This window comes from Chaetodon trifascialis, chromosome 10 (assembly GCF_039877785.1).
Source record: "Chaetodon trifascialis isolate fChaTrf1 chromosome 10, fChaTrf1.hap1, whole genome shotgun sequence".
NCBI lineage: Eukaryota > Metazoa > Chordata > Actinopteri > Chaetodontiformes > Chaetodontidae > Chaetodon > Chaetodon trifascialis.
In genome coordinates this window covers 22,387,707-22,409,135 of record NC_092065.1, presented here as the reverse complement: position 1 = coordinate 22,409,135, position 21,429 = coordinate 22,387,707, and the positions used below count along the sequence as shown (strand labels likewise).

General features: G+C 40.3%; 2 protein-coding genes across 4 annotated transcripts; both read left to right on the top strand.

The window, feature by feature from the left end:
• Window positions 1-6,745: 6,745 nt before the first annotated feature.
• LOC139337626 (C-signal) lies at window positions 6,746-11,873 on the top strand. The gene is made up of 6 exons (XM_070972309.1): window positions 6,746-7,182; window positions 7,386-7,437; window positions 7,786-7,973; window positions 10,087-10,260; window positions 10,412-10,522; window positions 10,792-11,873. Exons 1-6 carry the CDS (start codon window positions 7,030-7,032, stop codon window positions 10,903-10,905), a joined length of 792 nt encoding a protein of 263 aa, XP_070828410.1. The 5' UTR covers window positions 6,746-7,029; the 3' UTR covers window positions 10,906-11,873.
• A 959-nt stretch (window positions 11,874-12,832) lies between these two features.
• On the top strand, window positions 12,833-20,195 carry syt19 (synaptotagmin XIX). 3 transcript variants are annotated; one of them, XM_070972516.1, is made up of 9 exons: window positions 12,833-12,936; window positions 14,314-14,546; window positions 14,647-14,720; window positions 16,116-16,235; window positions 17,226-17,411; window positions 17,534-17,683; window positions 17,803-17,922; window positions 18,327-18,438; window positions 18,550-20,195. In XM_070972516.1, the coding sequence occupies exons 2-9, from the start codon at window positions 14,345-14,347 to the stop codon at window positions 18,855-18,857; spliced, it is 1,272 nt and encodes a 423-aa protein (XP_070828617.1). In that variant the 5' UTR covers window positions 12,833-12,936; window positions 14,314-14,344; the 3' UTR covers window positions 18,858-20,195. The 3 variants fall into 3 exon arrangements, with proteins under 3 accessions (XP_070828617.1, XP_070828618.1, XP_070828616.1); XM_070972517.1 differs by lacking the exon at window positions 12,833-12,936 and having other exon boundaries at window positions 14,050-14,546; window positions 17,298-17,411; XM_070972515.1 differs by lacking the exon at window positions 12,833-12,936 and having other exon boundaries at window positions 14,050-14,546.
• The last annotated feature ends 1,234 nt before the right edge of the window (window positions 20,196-21,429 follow it).

The following is a 21,429-nucleotide window of genomic DNA, read 5'->3' as shown; positions in this document are numbered from 1 at the left end:
CATAAATGACAAAAGTAAATCTAAGAGGGAGGTAATGTGATCTGACATCACCCAAAGGGAAAACCCTGGTGTGTCTCAGAAGCTTTAAATGTCAATGGAAACATGAATGCAGAGCATATTACATAAAGCCTGCAATAAAATATAACTACAAAACTTAACAATGATCTAAACTGACAACCCAAAAATTTGGCTGAATTTCCGGTGGTGCATCACAAAGCCATCTTTCCAGTTGAATCCAAGGTGCGAGGTTTTCCCCGCTCCTGAACTGAGATGTTACTCCTGAGAAAGGACAGAACATGATATTTCTCGTAAAAACCCCTGCAATTGACTTGACATGCTTTTAAAGCCATCTGAATAATACAGCAAGCACACAAGTTCCCATCTCAGTGTGGAGCTGGTGCAAAGCCACATCAATTAATCAGATGCAGTTAAATCTGTATGTGACATGCAGCTGCACGAGGAAAATGTGCATATCAATAAAATCGCAATGAGAATTTAGCTAATAAGAGGTCCTATGTATTAATAATTTTAAAAGTGCAGCTGTGTAACCAACACTGAGCACAGTGGACACAAGTGACATGGGAACACTATGGAGTTAGAAAGCCAGAAAGCTGCTTATTGCCAGCTACAGGGAAATATATTTTTGCCTCTTGCTAATGTTAGCCACCAAGCTATAGGACAAAAATCCTGGATTGCAGTAATTCAGCATAGTATTACTTAAGTGACACTTACAAGATAATTGTAAATGCTTGTGTGTAATGTAGCACAAGTACAGAGCAGTCATGAAGTCATCACGCTGGCTGAATGTCAGTAATACAATATTATCTAGTGTGCAGATGAGCGTGGGTACGTTTTATTCCTTATGAATAAAACTTTATCTTGTAATATTTCTTCTGTCTGACGTTACGTAATCTCATTTTAAAGCACCGTTAATATGCAGTAGATTTAGGAATTGCTCTCTTGACTGATATTAAAATCCAGAGCTATAAGAATTCTATCATATTTTCTTGTGTATTACATGAAATTAGGTCTTTTTTTCTCATTTAGATTGAGCAGCACATTTGTCTCTCTCGAACGCATATGCCCCACTATCGCTCTTTTTGACAAAGTGAGTTCTTTAATTACTATTTGGTAGTGAAGTATAGAGATGAGTCAGCTGTTGTCGCAGGCTTTCAAACAGAGGAGAGCGCTTTGAAAGAATGCTTCAGGGAGTGGGTGCATTGGTGAGGGAATCATTTCCTGCAACTCCACATCATTAAAAAAGGCGCGTCTAATCAAACATTTTGCTGAAGATGCAGTCATTGAGAGATTGGACGACTGTCAGTGCCCCGCTTGATACTTCAAGTCTCTCTCCAACAATGTCAGTCATCCAGAAATAAACAAACCATCTCCACATGTTCTGCACCAGCATGCAAAGATACAGTTCCTTCTTAAGATACTCTCTTGCTGCTGCAGATCACTTAAACAGTGTCAGTCTCATTTGCTGTCTAAGAAGACCATCAGCTGTGAGTGGTAACCTGCACGGGACTGCACGAACGGCCTGAACTAAAAGCACTGCGGAAGACAAGAAGCTTCTTCAATCCCTGAACACAGTCATACTAAGCACTGCCGTCTGCCACCACCTGGGAGTAGATTGCACGTCTAAATTCAGACTGTTCGCTAACAGATGCAGGATGAACTTTGTTCTTTAGTGTAGCTGTAAATCTGCTTGAAAGGGGAAATAAAAAGCCCTACATACTTCAGTAACATATAAATACGTTATTAAATAAGTACTTATGAGCACAAAATACATAATTTTTGTCATAAATGTTCTTTTCTATGCTGCCCACTATTTTATGTTTTGTAATGAACCATATATGAAGCATGTTATAGTGACAATAGGTAAAAATGTCAATATTAAAAGCAAACACAATATTAAGAGAAACAGCTTTATTATGATGTGTTATACCATAATATGGCTACAATGGCACCTCATGCTCTTACTTTTCCACGTGCGTTTTGGTACTGTGTCTGGTCTGTCCACCACCAGGCTGAAATATTTCATCAACTATTTTACGGATTGTCATGACATCTGGTTTCAGATCTCATGGTTCCCAGAGGATGAATCTTATTGATTTTGATGACCTCTTTAGTTTTTCCTCAATTGCCATCAGCAGGTTGACATCTGTGAAATGTTTTAACAAATGTAGAGAAGTCCACACTCCTTCACCTTTGCTGGCAATATGTTAGATTCCTGCATGTGAAGACTTTTCATCTACATTTCTTGGTCTTCATTGTTTGTTTGCAGTGACGAAGTTGATGGTGCAACCTCCATCTGTTGACACGGACCATGAGACGGATATAAAAGCTCTGAAAAAGCCAGAATTTGAACTATTTTATCTGTTTCTGTTAGAGAGTACACAGCAGTCAGTGGGATACAAATGTGGTATGTACCTTTGATGGGGCACGTTGTTGATTATTGCATCGATAATCTAACTAATTCTTTGTATTCTCAGTATGGCAAAGAGGTTTCAAACACTGCATTTGTGGCACAGACATAACTTGTCTCCTTGAAATGGAGGGCACTCTCCTTCAGCAGCTTGAGGGTGATTCTTTTTCTGCTGAGATGTTTTTTACTGATTTGCATTATTTTCTGTGCTTTTCTCTCCGACTGAGTTTCCTGCAGGACATTAAACAGTATTGAATATTACATCATGTCCAGGCTTCCACATGATGGGGCAAGCACTTATCAAGGTTATAGTGAACAGTATTTACACAAACATCCTCAATGAATGAATAGCTGAGTAGACAGAATAACCAAAGGATACTGCTGTTCATGTAAACACACTTAATCATACATTTAGCCCACTGTGATAAACCAATATGTGATAAAGACTGGAAGCAGCCAACTACACTGTGTGCAGGGGAGAAAGAGAGAGGAGAATATGAATATAAGAGGATAACGGCCATGATTTATTCATTGATGAAAAGAACCCTGGTATTTTATTTATGATCTCTTTAAATATAGCTCATGTGAATTAAATAAATGATTGAAAATGGATGTTCCAACCTAGATTCTTGTGTATCCCACACACTCGGGCGCATGCACACAGGCGTGGGCACACACATGCACAAACAGACGCCACATGTTAATAGAAAGCACACTCGTACTCCAGCTGGATGGACTGCCACTGACAAAACATTAATGATCTAGAAAAACCTATTGCATTCATTACAGTTCATTACGGGAACACTAGAGACCATCTTGCTGTGGGATCATACAGCTGCGTTCCAACCCATGAACACTCAGTAGTCATCACTATGTTAGTACATGAGCACTCAGAGGTGAGACCACACTCGAACTCGGCCTTCATTCTGATCTCAACTCCACTTCAGTTAAGTTTCATGACTGCATCTTGCACAGTCACAATGACAAAATCTGTCCACTGACAGGCATATAAACACTTGGAAAAGTACTGAATTGCACTGTGGACGCTCTAATAGGAGTGTCCAGGATCACATTTAACCATGATGACACACAAAGAGTCACAAGGTAAAAACAATACCAGCCATGCTGCTGCGACTTTTAAAAACCCTTCAGCATTTGGTCTGGAGGCTTCAAATTATTCTCAGTAGCAGCTTGGCCAAATGACGCCTACATGTCACCAGGAGAAATATCTCTTCTAGCTCATGGCTCACTTTATCGCAATGACTTGCTCGGAGATGCACTCAAACCCACAGTTAGATTTTTTATGTCTGTGTGGAACAAAAACTATTTAAAGGAATAGGTTTGACATTTTGGAAAATATGCTTATTGACTTTGTTTCTGGCAATTAAATGAGATCAATACGTGTTTGCAGAAGAAGGGGAAGCTCGGCTTAGATCAGTTTATCTTACAGACTGGAAATAAGAGGAAACAGCTGGTAACAAAATCAGCCGACCACCACTTCTAAAGCTCACTAATTAACATGAGAAATCTTGTATATTTTTTCCATATGAAAACTGAATTGTAAGGACATGTGCTTTTTCAAGGCCGGGTGCCTGCCTCGGGCCTTGAAACGCAAAGCAAAGCTCAGATAAGTTATTCCACTTTGAAATCTGCAGTAATGACTTAGACAGCAGCTGTGAAGCAGCGTTTATTTGGAGTCGTGTTTCTTTCAACCAGATTAATCTAAGTTTAATATTCATTCTCTTTCAGCTCTATTGTTGGTCTCTACCAACTCTGGAGGGAAACATCTGTCTCTTCAATGCTCCACTGTGGAGACCAGCCATAGTGAACTGAAATTCACTATAAAGCTCTGCAAAGCTGCATAATTCTCTGTAGGTTCATCACTATGACTGACCCTTTCACATTGTCACACTACTTTCACATTGTCATTTGATAGATTGTTACTCTAAATATAGGCTAAAGAGAGAGAAATATAGACAGACAGACAGACAGACAGACAGACAGATAGACAGACAGACAGACAGACAGACAGACAGACAGACAGACAGACAGACAGACAGACAGACAGACAGACAGACAAGCACAACAGTGGTACCAATCTTCTCTTTAAATTCTTGGCAAGATATTGATTGAGAGGATTTCCCAAATGAGGAACTATTCCTTTAAAAAGCCATTTCTCCCCCTGTGTTAAACCTGAGCTTATAGCCTGAGTTATAATTATGAGGCTATCTTACGCCAGGGTTGTAAAACTGATTAAACCAAATAAGACATATACTTAATGCTGACTGACAAAATCTTCTACATAAAGTGACAGTGGCCCAGAGTCGTATTAACCTGCCCAAGTAAGCCAGGACACTCGAGTTTTCTGTGAGGTCACTCTATTGGAAATCCAAAACACTTAAGCAGTCGGAGAAATGAATACCCTTTTCCTTGGTTTTAATGAAGATTGTCAATGATCTTTACCATGCCTTATCCTTTCATGGGCTCTTGACAGAGTCCCAGTGGTCCGTTAATGTTTATTCCTTACCACCAAGCCAATATAGGATGTTTCAGGAAGAATATATGAAAGAGGATCCTTATGGGATACAGGGAAGGGAAGTACTAGGGAATGATCAATACTGCCATTTTCACTTACAGAAAATCATCCTGGAGGGACGCGACCTGTCTTTTATTTTGGTTGAATGTTACATAGCCACAGAGAGAGTGTAATGTTTAAGAAGTTTTATCTTGAATCTGCTGATTTTGTTTGACCTTGGTTATCGTTCAAGCAGAAAGGCACGCATGCAAAAGGAAAGTCTCTGCTGAAACATACAGAATGTATCACAAAAAGCACTGAGAGCCTCATACCGAGCTGAAAAAGTCAGCATTGATGGTCCTGAATAAAAACGACAGCAGCAGGTTATCAGGCTGTATCACATGTCACCTGGAGTTCAAGTTCGGTGCCTTTGCTACCGCTGTCGCTCTCCTTCTTTCCTGTCATGTTTCATCGTGCGCAGTGGAGTTTAAACAGTAACTGTATCACAGCTCAATAAATATCTTCAGCGAAGAAATTTGACATCCCATCCTCCATTTTTCATTTTACAATATTTGAAATGGCAAAATGGAAACTCATGGAAATCACATTTTTTTTTATGTCTCTGCACTGCTTACTGGACAACCAACTGCTATCTAAGCTATTAGCTGATTGCTGAATTTTCTGTAGAGACAATACCTCACTATCGTGCATGCTTAGAGAGCCAGTTAACACCCTCCAGCTTCCGGAGCACAGCTCTGCGCCACACATTGTACCATTACCAATCCATAATTTGCAGTTTGTGCTCTGTGCCAAAGTAATATGTTTGTAAATGGAGGCATTGAAGCCAAATTCCAAATTAACTGACCTGAAGCAGACCAGGGATATCTGCTGCTCCCAAGCACCAGAAGCTTGAAGAAAATCTGGATTTAAGAGGCTGCCAGAGAAACCATCTGTGTGCTGTGACTGCATAAGCTCCATCGGCTGTGCTGTCACCCTTATCTCTGCACCTCCATCTTAGATTCAGTATTTGAAAACAAACTGAATGCAAAAGCAAACAGCGTATCCCTTCTCCCCTTTGCAAAATTACTATTCGTGAGAGCCAGACTTTCCCATCAACATGTCAAATGGATCAGGAAAATGTAATTAATTTAATGCTGTTAAACATTTGCTTCATTTCGTCAAGTAATTTGATCCAGAACAAAAAGTGGAAGCAAACACATCATGCAAACCATTAAAACAGCTGCTGGTTTTACCATCTAAACAAGCATTGTCATTTAGCACTCCTAAAGGTATGTTATATAACAGCAACTGAAGGTTTACTGTAACTTGGTGCAGTGCTATCACTGCCATAATGGCTCTTTCATATGTTGTATCACAGCACAAATTATTCCACTGTATGTAACTCCTCAGAAAACTTACAAAACATTCAATTGTTTTATTTTGTAATTTCATGTATCTTTCATATTTTCTGCCTCATTAAGCCAAGCGGTAATAAAATGTAGATCCTTGTGCATAAATTTTGCTTATGCTTCAGGATTTTAAAACATTTTGATTTGTTTTCATGTCATAATATATATCTTATACAATATGAGTATTGTTTTACGGTCTAGGCAGACACATCCAGTCACCTTTTCACGCCCCCCTGCATCTTGATTTCCATTTGTCTGTTTGTATGTTCCAACCAAAGAGTCTTTACTAAAGATGAATCCGCTCCAAACACAGCTGTGTCGGGTAGTTACACCAGCAATGAATTATGGGAAGTTCTGAACGAACACGTCCTGGGCCCGCTGGATTTCTTTTAAAGACTCTTTTCTGTGTGACTGTTTAAGCTCACTTCCTGCTACCTAATCGTTACAAACTATCTCTCTAACAACCCTAACAACGGGACAGTTTCTAGTCTCTGCTGAACTTCCTCGCTCTTGTAAAGGCTTTGGTTTGTTCTGGTCAAGTGGAGTAATCCCCCCACCTACCGGAGGAGTCGCGTGACAACTGCAGATTTAGCAAAACCCGGTCACGAGAGCTGTGTGGATAGAGAGCTCACCCACCGGGCCGCCGAGTCCGACGTTTGTGACAGGTAGCATTAGCAATGAGTGGTGTCATGAATTTCAAAAACTGCGGCTCTGTGCTGGTGACGGGAGCCAGCCGAGGGCTCGGGCTGCAGATAGTCGAGAGCCTGGCGAGTGGAGGTTTCTCACCGGACAAGATCATAGCCGCGACCCGACAGCCAGCGAGCGCGCAGGTAAACCCCAGCACCTAACGTCACGGAGGGTAGCTTTCAAGCTAGCTGTCCTGTAGCCATATCTGAACAACCCGTAGTGCTTTAAGTCTTTGCACAGAGGAGTAAGCTGGTTCTGCTCGACGCTGGGTCGACCTACATAACGAGGGGCGCCATTGTTGCCTCACTGCGGCCGAACACTGACATGATTTACTTTTAACCTCCAGAAACTTCAGGAGCTGGCACAGAAGCATCCCAACATCCACATTATCACTTTGGGTAAGACCGAGAAGAGCAATGGTCGAGAACAAATGTTGTAATATAGAAAAATAGATAAGCTTTTTTTTTTTTTGTATGTCTGGAACATAAACACTTTGTTAGATGAATTCATCATTTTAAATTCACGTATGGTCATCAACATAAATAATCAATCTTTCATGTTAATCCACAAACAAAAATGACTAAAGGTTTACCAGCCAACATTGTACAGCACGACTACTTGAAGTTTTACATGGTTTATTAATGACTTAATTTTACTTATGGTAATGCTCAACTTGTGTTTTCTTCCGTGTGTATTGATTTTTGTTTGTTTTGGTGACTCACAGTGTTGATGTGTATCTCTACCAGATGTCCTGAACCAGGACAGTATTGAGAAGTCTGCAGAAGAGGTGGGCCAGCTGGTACAACAAGAGGGTCTGAACTGCCTGATCAACAATGCAGGGATCAACGTGGTGGCCGACTTTCACACCGTCACTGCAGAGAAGATGATAGAAAACTTCCACACTAATGCTGTGGCTCCTCTAATGATCACCAAGGTAATGCTCATTATCAGATTTTGTGTTTTCTGTCCAAATGACAGCTAGTTAGTGACAAAAAAATGTTGTTTTTGTGAGGCCACGCTTGTGTTTTCTTCAGTCACAGGAGCCAGGAGTGGTTCATTTCTTGAATGCTGCAAACTAAAACAAAGGGGTGACCTTGATGGACAGAAGTAACAAAAACTCCTTCGCCCAGGGCCGACTGCATTTCATACATATTAATTAAAAGTCTGGATTCAGTTCGCCTCAGAGAACAGAGCGGACTACAGAGCAGCATCCTGTGCTGGGAAAGATTCAGGCGCTGATCAAGAACATGTCAGCAGGGCAGATGCTTGCTGACACACAGTTTGCTGCAATTGAAGGACGGTCTCTGAAAGAACAAGGCCGCGCTGCAGAGTGTGTAAAGATGGTGGGAAGTACACAATGAATCACTTAAAGCACAAACCTGTGCCGTTGTCGATGGGCTCAGGCTTTTCTGATTTTAACACCTCATTCACATCAGAAGTGAAAGCAGTAGTTTGTTATTTGATTAATTGATGGACAGAAAATGAATTTTCTGTCCATCAAAGAAGTTTTTCCTCGCCACTGTCGCCAAGTGCTTGCTCATGGGGGAATTGTTGGTTTGTTTGTAGATAAAAGAGCTTGGTCTGTACCAGCTCTATATGGAAAGTGTCCTGAGACAACTTCTGTTGTGATTTGGCGCTATACAAATAAAATTGAATTGAATTCGAAAAGCAGCTATTTTGATAATCCATAATCGATGCTTCAGTTTAAAAAAAAAAAGCCATACATTTGATGTTTTTAGCATCTCACATTTGAGGATTTTCTGCTTTTTTGTCAATACAATAACATTATATTATATTTTTTTAGCTTTTGGACTGTTGGTTCAACAGAAAAGGCTATTTGAAGATGGGTTTTGGAAAATTATTGTGTGCATTTTCACTATTTTAAAACTAAATCGTTAATGGAGTATGTGAGGAATAATCAAATGAATCCATCATGGAAATAACCATTAGTTGAAGCTCTAATTAGTATGAATTATGTCCAGAAATGCCATAACCAGCTTTCCTGGTGTGGAAAAGTCTGTAGAGAGTTACAAATTGTCGTTCTTCCTTATTGCCCATTTATTTTGCCACAGAGGTTCATTGATCCCCCTTTTTTGCTGGATGGAGATGATGAATATTGTCTTTATTTATTTTATTTTTTAACTGCAGATTTCAAAACAAAGGCAAACAAGTTGAAACAAAAAGATTAATACAGACTTATACAACTACTAATGTATTTAGCAGTATCGTAAAAGCCTGATGGAGCAATGGAACACAAGAGATCTAAAACTCTGGATTGAATCTGCATCTGCTAAAATATTATCAATATCATGAAGGTTGTCAGATTAATGAAACACTGGAATATTAAGGCATCACTGGATTCGCTCAGTTGCCAGTTTATTAGGTACATCTAGCTAAAACTACTGCAGTCTAAAATACAACAGTCCTGTAATAAATTCTCCCTTCATGGAGGTTATAATGTTCAGTTTTTGTTGAGAGATGTTGATTCAACTTTGTGAGCGTTTTGGAGGATGAAGTTTGTGGGGCTGTCGAACTGTATTGCGCTGTACAGATGATTGTCATTGATATAAAATGAGTGGACAAAGTAATTGAGACGTCTGTCAGTATAATGCAGTGCAGAGTGTAAGTTGGGCATACTGCCACCAGAGGGCACTGTTTTATGCCTCCCCACACGCTGGACGGTGTAAAATGTGTTTTAGTCTGACTGGAAATGTTCCAGAGTTTGTTAAAAACAGAAGATTTAATGCTAAAATCATTTGCATGTCTAGATTTGGGCTCTACTTATTGCTCTACTGTGTGTACAGGTGTGGTTATGTTATTAATATTTTGTATTGTTTGCAGTATCAATTGTGTTAATAAAATCCTTAAATATGAATGTAATTATTTATCAAACTCACACACACCATGGTGATTCTCACAATTATGCAGGATGAGTGACAGCTTCCTTGTCAACACTAATTGCAGGTCTGTCACCTACACAAGACGTTGATTCCAGCTTCAGCTGTAATGCTTTTTTTTTTTTTTTCCCTGTTTCCTGCCTCTGCCAGGCCTTCCTGCCTCTGTTGAAGCAAGCTGCGTCCAGAGGAGGAGCAGGTGGTGCAGGGAGCATGGGCATCCAGCGGGCTGCAGTCATTAACATGACGTCTCTGCTGGGCTCTGTGGAGCTTAACTGGGGGGAACGGGCCAACAACTTCAAATGGTACCCCTACAGGACTTCCAAGGTATTGTTGCCATGGGATGAATGCATTTACTTAATACCGGTTCATGAAAATGCGAGACTGGCTACAGAAAGAGAGCTCAGGCTGTTACAAATAGCACACAGCAAATAAACCTTGTGTTGCATCCTAGTTTGTTTTTGCTTTGCTGTCTCAGAGTGCCCTGAACATGGTGAGTCGCTGTATGGCTGTTGACCTTGAGCCTGATGGGATTCTCTGTATGGCTATACACCCTGGCTGGGTCCGCACTGACATGGGGGGGTCTGAGGTAAGGTCCAACTCTTAAGGAGCTGTGATTAGCACTGCATACTCTGCAGCCTTTTTTGTTTATGTTTGTGAGAAAGATTGTTTTAGAGAACACACTTGACCAAAAGAAATCAGCTGTTAGATGCTCTTTTACATTCATGAGCTGTTGCACATTTTATATTTCCGTCACATTTAGAGCTCTGTGTCATGTGTTGGATTATGGATTATTGTTTTCAAATGTCTTAGCAGTGTGCCTAAATATATTTTTTGTGTTTATCTGTGTCATTCTAGGCTCCACTGAGTTCAGAGGAGAGCGTTTCTTCCATCTTGTCTGTGATTGGTGGACTGTCTGCAAAGGATCATGGGTCGTTTCTGAACTTTACAGGAGAAGTGTTGCCTTGGTGACCCAGATCATCAGAGCAATAAGAAGAATGATTGTAAGGGCCACTTACTGAGTCTAATGGCTGTTTATTCAGTCTGATTAACTTCAGCTATGCAAACATGAACATATCAGTGACTCAGAGTGCAACTTGTTAAATCTTAATCAAGCTCTACCTTTTAATGGAAGAGTCATGCATATTTATCTAAACACGGCTTCATGATAGGAGCGCAACAGTATTCAATTTCTAGGAAGGAGATTACATTAAAGGGTTCAGAAGTACTGTCGATGGGCAGGGTATGCTCTGTGCTGTGGCACTTAGGCCAGTGCAGCCCTACATGCCTAACATGTTCCAAAAACATGTAGCTAAGCTGCGTTTACATGGAACCAGGGAAAGTTCAATTTCTTTAATTTGATAGACTCAAAATCAGACAACCCAGACAAGCCTTTGTTTTTGGTCAATGCCACACAATTGTTCTATTCAGTGCTACCCTGAAAAGCAATAACGATGCTCTCCTGTATTTTAACACATGTCAACACTTTACAGTCTTTCTTAGCATTCATATAAACATTGAATAAAAGGTTTAGAACACATTACTGTGTAGTTGTAAGCACATGTACATGTTTATTGGACAGACTTAAACTTTATTGATCCCAATTTGGGAAATTCTTCAATGTGTTTTTCAACAACTCCTGTGGGCACCCTTAAGCAGGTGCTGGTGTAAAAAGCAATAAATGACAATACAGGAAACACATTTGTAATATGTCTGCATAGGAGAAATTGGAAACAAATAGTATATCAATGAACCGTTCAAAATGCGCTTCGAACTGTGTGCAACTACATTAGAGTGTTAGAAACGTTTATCTGTTCTGAATTGTATGTTTCCGTCAGTTTACAGTATTAAAGTAGAATCTGTATACTGTATGTAAAATACATTTGTTTACCATATGTATACTATTTGATGCTGCTGTGTAAATAAACATAGAAATGTCTTTTTTTTTTTTTTTTTTTAGACTTTTTCTAGCATTTGACTTTCTTGTTGCGAAACAGTCATAAAAGTTTGACTGTGCAAGAGTGTGTGTTCCAGTGAAGGAGTTCAATAAGGAGATGCTTCATGTCGTCAGCCTTGTAGTTGCTGTTGTGATGAACTGAGATGATCTTCTAGTGGCAGTGTTAGAGGGACATTCTTTCTTATCAAACAAGGAAGTTTCTTGGAATTGCGAGTTTAGGTTGTTTCGTAACTTTTGTTTTCAGCAGGGTGACTCTGCACTGCAGGCCTATTGTAGGCACATTCCTCTTTCCCATTGTGTGTGTCTCTTTCAGCAGGCAGGTGATGAGTCTGAAAGATAATGTCAACAATGAAAAGCTTCAGGACAAATGTCATTTAACGGCATGGCCCAGTCGTAGTTGTAACAATAGTAAGAGAGGCGAGTGTTCCTTATCAGTGTCAGTTTACAGCACCTGTAACTACAGCTGGTTTGGGTACAGTTAGATGATAAAGCCGAGCTGCCACTGAACAGAGCAGAGCAGAAGCTGAACATGCAACTTAGAAAACGAACACATCAGATGTATCCATTGAAAGTACACTCAACAGCTTGGGAACTGAAAATATTGGATATAATTGTTATTTAAATGTGCAATAGAAAGTAGATGATGGTGTGTAGTCGAGAAACATGACAGCTTAGGCAGGATTCAGTGACAGAGCAGCTGCTCTCGTGCTTCCTCGCAGCAACAGCATGAGCAATGATTTGACACGTTTTAATCCCCTGTTCTGTTTGCAGAAGTTGTTTGACCTGAACTTTTCACAAGCAGCCCTGGGAGGAATTTTTACATGGTAGAGAGCTGGTGATGCACTCATTTAAATGTAATCAAACCAGTTTGCCCACAACGGTATGCAGCAAGTCATGTGGTCTCTGTGTGTGTGCATGTGTGGAGAGAGGACAGAGGAAGAGAGCCGACAGAGCCAACAACAGGAGGAAAAGTTTCTGAAATTTTAAGAGCTCAGCATGGATTTATAGCACAGGAAGATGAGTAGAGTTTTCATTACTTACTACAGGTAAATGTTTCTGTATCCTTCATGTGATTATGTATTGGTTCAGCTACAGAAGGCCTGCACACATCGAGAAGAGACTTTTTGCTTTACCATTCATTTCAAGCTCATTTGTGCAGCATTGTACAATAGCCAAACTGGTTTGTGTTTGTTTTAATTGTTACATCATTGGAAGTTTTTCCTCAACGTTCGTCTTGTTTTGCATGAAGCGTGAGCAGGACAAGTGCTATTTTACTAAACTGCCTCTGATAGGAGATAATAATGTCTCTCTGACCATGCCAGAGAAGTGAGCAGGCGCACGGACGTTTTGACCCAATCAGTTGTGCAAATCACATACATTTCGTGTCTGTGCTATTCGTTTGGGATATGTAAACGTATAAGGGGTACCAACGGAATAAATAATAAATCAATTTTTAGAAAATGAATAGAAAATAGAAAATGGATGGATGGACAATTAAAGAAGGTTGTGAAACTGAATATTGCTCAAAATGAACATTTATACAAGTTGATTTGCTTTTCTAAATCCTACCTCAAGCTGTGGTCAATCCAGTGCTCAGTCTTGTGCTGCATGTCCAGCAGGCCTAAAAGCACAACGTGTCACTAATAACATTAACAGCGCTCCATTCACCTCAACTGTCCCAGTAAGCGATGGCAGTGTGACATTGAGCCAACATAAATAGCAGGGCTCTGAAACTGAAGCAGCAAAATGGAATTCAGCCATCATTAATTTAAAGCAGTGCTTTTCCTATTGTGACATCAAAAATGATTTATTAATGCAACATTGGTATTTAAGACTCAGACTGCCAGTGTGCCATTTTGAATATAGTCAACAATGCTTGTGAGTTTCCCAGAGCCCAAGCTGACATTTTTGAATTTGTTGCTTTGTCACTACAAAATTACAAAAGATGTTCAGTTAACAGTGATAAAAATAAAATTAAATTAAAAAGCAGCAGTTCTCACATATGAGGAACTAGAATCTACAAGTCATACGCATCTTTTTTTTTTGTTGTTGATCGCCTAAAACATCTAATTGTCTTATGGCTTCAGCTGTAGCTTCTTTCATTACTTTTTTGGTCTTCAGGTCAGTTAGAATTAAAGAAGAGGGATGTTTCATAGAATCAGAAACTTCACACATCGTCTAGACTCACAGCAGTGTGTTGAGAATCTATTCATACATTTGGCATGTAAACTACTGGAGTAGCTGGTTGGTAAACGTGCATATGCTCAAATACTGCAATTAACTAACGAGCAGAAATGCTCTTATATTAGTGCTGCCCTGTGGTTGAACCTTCAGTATGGCTGCCAAAGGGTCCATTATGTGGCCCAGAGCTCTATACTCTACAGTATAGCCCTGCTCACATGGTCTGTCCTCCTGTGTTGCAGAGGTCTGTAGTCCACATGGAGGTGGAGAGTCATGGTGATGCAGATGGACTACCCGGCCCCACAGGGCCTGCAGTTGGCTGCTGGAGACCTGAGGATGCCGTTCTCAGACTCGGTCAAGTACTGCATCCTGGGCATCTCCGTCACTCTTCTTCTGCTGGCGCTGGGCATCTTGGCATGGCAGGCCTTCAGATGCTGCACACAGACACACACCACACACACCCAGCAAGACAATGGTTAGAAGGGATTAGATTACAATGCAGCACATATTGATACTGGTTGTCTGACCAGGAAAGCGATAACCAAATGCAAACATGTGTCTGGTTTTTTCTGTAGTGAACAGTGATCTGCTGTACTCGGATAAAAAGTCAAGAACAGCAGGAAACTACTCAGGAGCTCCAAGTACAAGGGTAAGAGGGGAGGGGGTAAGGCATCATATATTTGAGATGTGTGTATATCGAAAAAAAAAATCATTTTTTTGGGCTGTGATCAGATTTCTTAACAAATCTATAGATGTTTGAAGTCTTTGTTTGACTAAGTCAAAACTGAAGCAGAGCTACTGTTGGCAACCTTTGGAGGATGCTGCCTCCTCTCAGTTGACACTCAGAGGACAGTCATCAGTTTAACAGTCACATTCAGTTTCAAGCCAGCTCAATCAATGGTAGCTTAAAAAACCATAACTATATCGTTCAGCAGGTTAATATGTGCGTTGGAAATCCAAATGTGTGGAAATCAAATACTATCAAATACTATCTGCAAGCACTAATGCCTTTACATGCACGACTAGCTTGTTAAGGGGGTCTGAATTTAAAATGTGGTTGGTTTGTGTTATTGTGACAGCAAGGTCATTACAAAAGGTGGTGTAAGGTTAGAAATGCTTTGATTAAAAAAAAGTGTTGACAATTTGAAAAATAGAAAGATCAGTCAGTAGCAGAGCACTGAGAGAAATGGACAATGTTTTCAGGAATGACAGCTTCAAACAAAACACAGACTCAAGGTCCTCTTCCTGGAAAATGTAGATAAACTCAGGGTGTGTTCTGCGTATTTATATATAAACAATTCAGCAAATTCAATTTGTTTCTGAATATTTAAAAAACAGCAGGACTTCAAACACCACGTGCCACACAGGTGAGAATAAAAGTCTGTAGTACAAATTTCTGTCCTGACATGGATGTGTTTAACAGCACTATCATATTACAGGATACCTGCCAGAGGAGTCAGGTTAGCGGAGCTGTCTGTGATGTTAAGCTCTCCGACATGTGAGCTGTGTTTGAGAACTCGGTCACATTCGGGTAGTCTACTGCTTCCTTCCTACCACATGACTTGTGTGTCAATAAAAGTCCTGCTGAGTTTGAAAACAGTCAGTCCTTTTTTACTGGAGTTGGATGAAAAACTAGGACAAGGACTGCGCTGCCATCGGGGTGAGATTAAAAAACGGGTTGGGGTTTAGGGTTGGACAAAATAATAGGAACACAGGCTACAGACTTACAAATGATGTTGAACACCTATTTGATACAATTTCAATGACATTTCAACACTTAAAGTTCCTCAAATATTTTAATTTTCTATATTTTTAAAGATATAGTTATATTGTTAGGTGTTCCTGTTATTTTGTCTCGACCCTGTACGTGGAGATGCTTCAAATAGGCAAGATTGTGTATGCACATACAGCTTTTATGAGCACATTTGTTTAAACAAAGGAGAACTGGGTCTTGTCACAAGTCAAATAAAGGCTGGAGGAGCTGTAGTTGTTAATAAAAACACCACTGATAGAAATGTGTGCTGTATGTCTTCACGCCTCCCAGGTGGAGGAGGTCAACACAGAGGCCCACAGGCTGAGTCGCTGTCTGTCTCAGGCCTCGTTTCCCGCGCCAGAATCCAGACTGACAGACAGACAAATGGGGGAAGAGGCCAGTGTTAAAAAGGTAACAGGCATTTCTCTATATTCCTGTTGTCACATGACAAGCTTGCAGTTCCAATTACTTTTCTTTTTTTTTGTTGTTCTCTTCATATAATGGCTTATGCATGTCTTATCCTCTAAAGCTAATCAAGGCTCCCACGACTGTGTTTGAGTGAAGGGATATTTCTCACACATTAAAGCACCATCTAGCCGTGAGGCTGCAGATTACAACTGACTGAATACCCCTCCCCACACCCCTAACTTTTTAAGTGTGAAGGAGAACCTATGTTAACCGCAAAATGCAAAATCCTGTGTTTAGTTTGTCCGTTCTAGGCTACTGTAGAAACATGGCAGTGCAACATGGTAGACTCCGTGGAACAGGTGGTGCAACTTGCTGGACTCACACATGTTTCTTATTGTCAAACCCTTAGTATACAATTCTACACTAAAGAAAACAGTCTTATGAACATTATATTCAATTCCTGTCATTAGATCCCCCTAAGTCCTACACGCTGGACCTTTAAGTGACCTTTGTGCATCCTAAGACCTATTTCCCACTCAGTGCGCTATGTAGTTTGTGCAGACTGTATAACAGGATTGTCATCAGACTCTTGTGTCTGACAAACACCCACACAGTGTTGGGGAGGTTAGGCACATCTGTGGGAGGTTAGGCACATCTGTGATTTGAGCTAAATGCTTAAATTAGCACGCTAACATACTGATGTGTAGCAGGTTATATTTACCAGGTTCACCATCTTAATTTAGCATGTTAGCATGCTAACATTAACTAATTCTCACCAAACACAAAAAATAGCTGAGGATGGTGGAAATGTAATTACTTTTGTGGGTATTTGGTCATAAAGTATTGGACAAATAAACATTTTAATCTAATGATGGCGCAAAAGGAAACATCAGGGGATCATCAGAGTCTATAATTTACCTTCTGGGGACTTTGAATGTTTGTAGAGAATTTAAGTGAATTAAGGTGATATTGGTGACTTTCCTCTTGTACCAGGTCGATGGATCGCTCCGTTTCTCCATCTATTATGACCAGCTGCAGTCACAGCTGGTGGTCACCGTGTTGCAGGTGGAGGGGCTACAGGATCACAGTCAGAAGCACAGTCTCCAACCATTTGTTAAGCTAAGTCTCATGTGGACAAGTTCAGAAGAAGTGGAAGTGGAGGGCTGTACAGATGAAGAGGTACTTCTGTCTCTTTTAGGTACCACATGACAGTGCCTTTCAAAGAATCTAAAACATCTTATTTGGGAAACATACAGCTGATCTTTTTTCCTCTTATGCTTGCTTACTGCTGTGACTCTCAGGGCGCCGGGATGCCACCTGTAGTGTGGACTGTGCTGCAGGAGTGGCAGACCCGCATTGTGAAAGGCAGCTGTAACCCTTTATTTGGAGATCAGTTTAGCTGCATTCTACAGGAGCCAAAGGAGCTTCATCATATAAACCTCAGGATGGAGGTCCTGCAGTACACAAACCCATCTCTCACTCTCAGTATCCAAGTAGAAAAAAGGGAATGTTTTTTATGTGTGAGTCTGTAAGAAAATGTCTGTCTGTTATGTGTCTGTGTGCCTCTCAGGTGAGGGACTTTGATAAATACTCCAGAAACACAGTGTTAGGAGAAGTGAGGGTTCCTCTCGGACAGCTCAACATCTCTTACCCACTGGAGCTCCAAGAAGATCTGCAGATACCTCAGAAGGTACAGGAGGACAACATGTATACAAACACACACATATGCAATCAAAAAGAACATTTTTCTCAGAGGTGAATTAAAGAATGCCATTCCTCCGCGTACACTTTAATGAGTAATGTATCGTGCATGTACTTGATTATGAAACTGGAACAACTAAATGAATCAATCAACAAATTAACTGATTATCAAGATGCCAATCATTTCAGTTCATCGGCAACATCAACCTTTTTTGGACATGAATACTTTAACGTTGTGTCTATTATTTCATAGACAGTATTCTTTTGTGCTCATGCATTTTTTTTCTTGTTGACTGCTGTTGTTTATCGGCCTGCAATAAACGTCACCATGCCTTTAGAGTGTACATAAATGTGTATTGTGCTGGAGTGTTTATCCTCTCACTTTCTGGACAGGTTCTTGTAGGAGAGGTGCTTCTGTCTTTAAAGTTTCTGCCTACTTCTCAGAGGCTTGAGGTTGGACTGCTAAAGGTCAGAATGCGCCTTACTGAAATGTGCTCTGATGCAGGTAAATAATGAACAGCTTTTTTTAAAAGAAAAAAAAAAAGCCATACACATACAGCTGTCATGCACGTACACTATAACATACAATCCCTAATTTGCCTTCTCTGTTGTGCAGCCCTGTACGTCAGGATCAGTGTGCAGTGCAACCAGTGCAAGCTGAGGTACCAAAAAACCTCTGCAGTGGCCCGCTGCCCGGTGACTGTCTTCAACGAGGTCTTCATGTTCTCCCTGCCTGAGTTTCCCTTGCAACAATGTAAAATTATGGTTTCTGTGTTTGAGACTCACACGACCAGGAAATCAACCAAGCATCTGATTGGACAGTTGACTGTGGGGAAGGAGAAGAATTCAGAAGACAAGCACTGGAGCTTGATGATGTGCTCAGTCCGCCAGCCAATAGCAAAGTGGCATGGCCTGATGATGTAACATCTCATGAATCCTCTCCTGCACTTCCTCAGTGTCCATACTGCTTGTATTTATTCGAAAGCTGTTGTGCATCGGGCTGTGGAGGGATCTGTGCCTGCTTAACTGCAGGTCAAACATGGACGACTCTCTCTCCCAATTCCTCACTGGTAGAAAGACCTCTCTGCTCCAATTAGAACGGCTGACTGACTGCCCGACTGAAACTTTCGGTTACTGAGTCTACTTGTTCACAGACACCTTTTTAATCTCTTTATAGATCCAAATCACATTGTATCTAAAGAGCTCTAAAGAGCTGATATTTGCGCTACTTATTTCTGATGATTAGTTTTTCATTTACTGAACTCACTGTGAATTATGCCATTAATATTTATCTTAAAGCTGTGTTGGTCTTTTGTGCTTGTAAAAACTGTCCATTAACTGTCAATTAAATGTTTACATTACAGCTCTGAATGTTCAGTAAATTTCGAAATGAATGAATGAGGGCGTTATCTAATGCCTTACATGTAAGAAAAACCCAATAATTAATTCAAAGTGTTCAACAGAAGTTCAACAGAAACCAAAGATAAGTAGCCTCACTAGGAAAAAAAGTAATACTCATGCACATGGTGAGCAGTTTTGAATATATTTTAACTAAGGGTGGTGGGTAGCAAAGTACTATTTTTCAGGACACCCTGCTCACATCCCACAGTTTAAACACTAATATTAGATGTTAGTTTTAGGCTGAAGGGTGCTTTTGCCTCTAAAAACTCTCTGCTGGTTGCAACACAGTAATTTCCTGTATTGTCCATCATGGTTATCCAAGGAGGATTGAGTCAAGGACAACTGGATTTGGTTTTTCAAAACTTGAAAACCTTTGCCCTCAGCAAGGGGTTTCTTCAGTTCTGGCTGGTGGGGCATCTCAGGTATTTAACCTCTATGGGGTTGTTATTAAGGTCATTGAAACCACCTGGTTTGCTTGTGCTCCTTGCTGTTGTAACTGAGGTCATTAAGAGTTGTGGGAGTCACCTGGGGCAAGCTGTAAATGACAGTCAGAGTTGTCACATGAGGTCGGATGTGAATGGCTGTTAAGTCTCCCGAGGAGGGATGAAAAAGCAGAACTTTGGTGTTGTACAATTGCTGAGTTTTGACACAGGGATGTGGTGTTTGTTGAAAATTCTCCTGAGTTTCTCAGAATCTCCAGGCACGTTTGGAATGACATTGTTGCAGTGTTTGTTCCTCTTTTCTTCAACACCGCAGTGTTGGTGTTCTTCCTACATCTCATCACTGTTTTCACAAAGGTCCAGTTAGGGTATCCACAAGACTGAAGCGTATCCCCCAGCAGTTAGCACTCCTGTTGGGCCTGCTGCCATCTGCTGGTGCAACAGTTTATTTTGATTGTGAAAGCAAAAATCCTGTAAGTACGTAAGTCTGTGTTAGCGTTCTGCTTGTGAGCCACCAGTAACTGAATCAGTCATTTAAAGCTGGAACGAATAATAATGATTGTTATTTTGCACTGTTTATCTTTTAAATGAACAAATGAATCGCTTGATCAATATAATGTGAATATATTAAACAATTCCCATCACAGTGAAGGTTTACAGTGAATATACAGTTTAAAACTAGCAAATGTTCTTACAGATTAATTCCATGATTGCTTATTTGTAACCGAAACTGTTTCTGTTGATTAATATCAAGACCAGCCATTTCTACAGTAAATTTAATGATCATGTAAAGGGTTAAAAAAAACAAAAAACAAAACAAAACGGTGTTTAAAATGCATAAATATTCAGGGTAAATGGTTAAAAGTACAGTAGATGTGCAGGAATTAGAAATATCACTAAAAGATGTTTTTAAAAAAGTCCATGGAGGGATATTACTGTTCATTATGGGATTATAGTACAGTTCATGGTTAAAATAACAAGTTAAATAAGTTAAATGTGGTTAAAACTAGACACCCCTATATATATTTTTTTAATTTTACTGTGTCTTAAGCGATTAAAAATGCCAATTTCATTGTATTTTACTGGTTACAGTGTTTGTGTAATACTCAGAGAGGTCAGCAGAGGGCGTATGCAGCTCGGGAGGAACCTAAAACTCTCATAGAAGCAGCGCTGCATAATAAATCCTGCAGCCGAGCCGAACGCCAGCTGGAGTTGTCTTCCTTTGCTTATATTTACGGGTGGGTTAGTAGTTCCCTAAAACACATGCAGCTACTGAGGTATAAGGGGTAAGAGTTTGTGAATCCTTAGTGATAATGTGTGATGTTTAGAGTTGAGTAGTTTTGCAGGAATGTGTCGAAATAAGAGATGTTTCGCTGTACGCTGCTCTGCTAGGCTAGCGAACCTGTTGCTAAGAGTCGAGGTGAAACACACCATGCAATGAAAAGGCAGAAGCGCTAATGAGACACGCATGGGGTTTGTTCAGTTGTGTAAATGGAGCCGAATGGATGTAAAAGGCATGCGCATATATTTCGCTTTCTGTTCAGTGCAGTTTCTGTTTACTTTGTGTGTTTATTGGTAATTTGTTGAGCAATATAAGTGCATTTGCTTTGTTTGTGTTGCAGTGCTTCGGTTTGTCGGGTGTTTACTATGGCTAT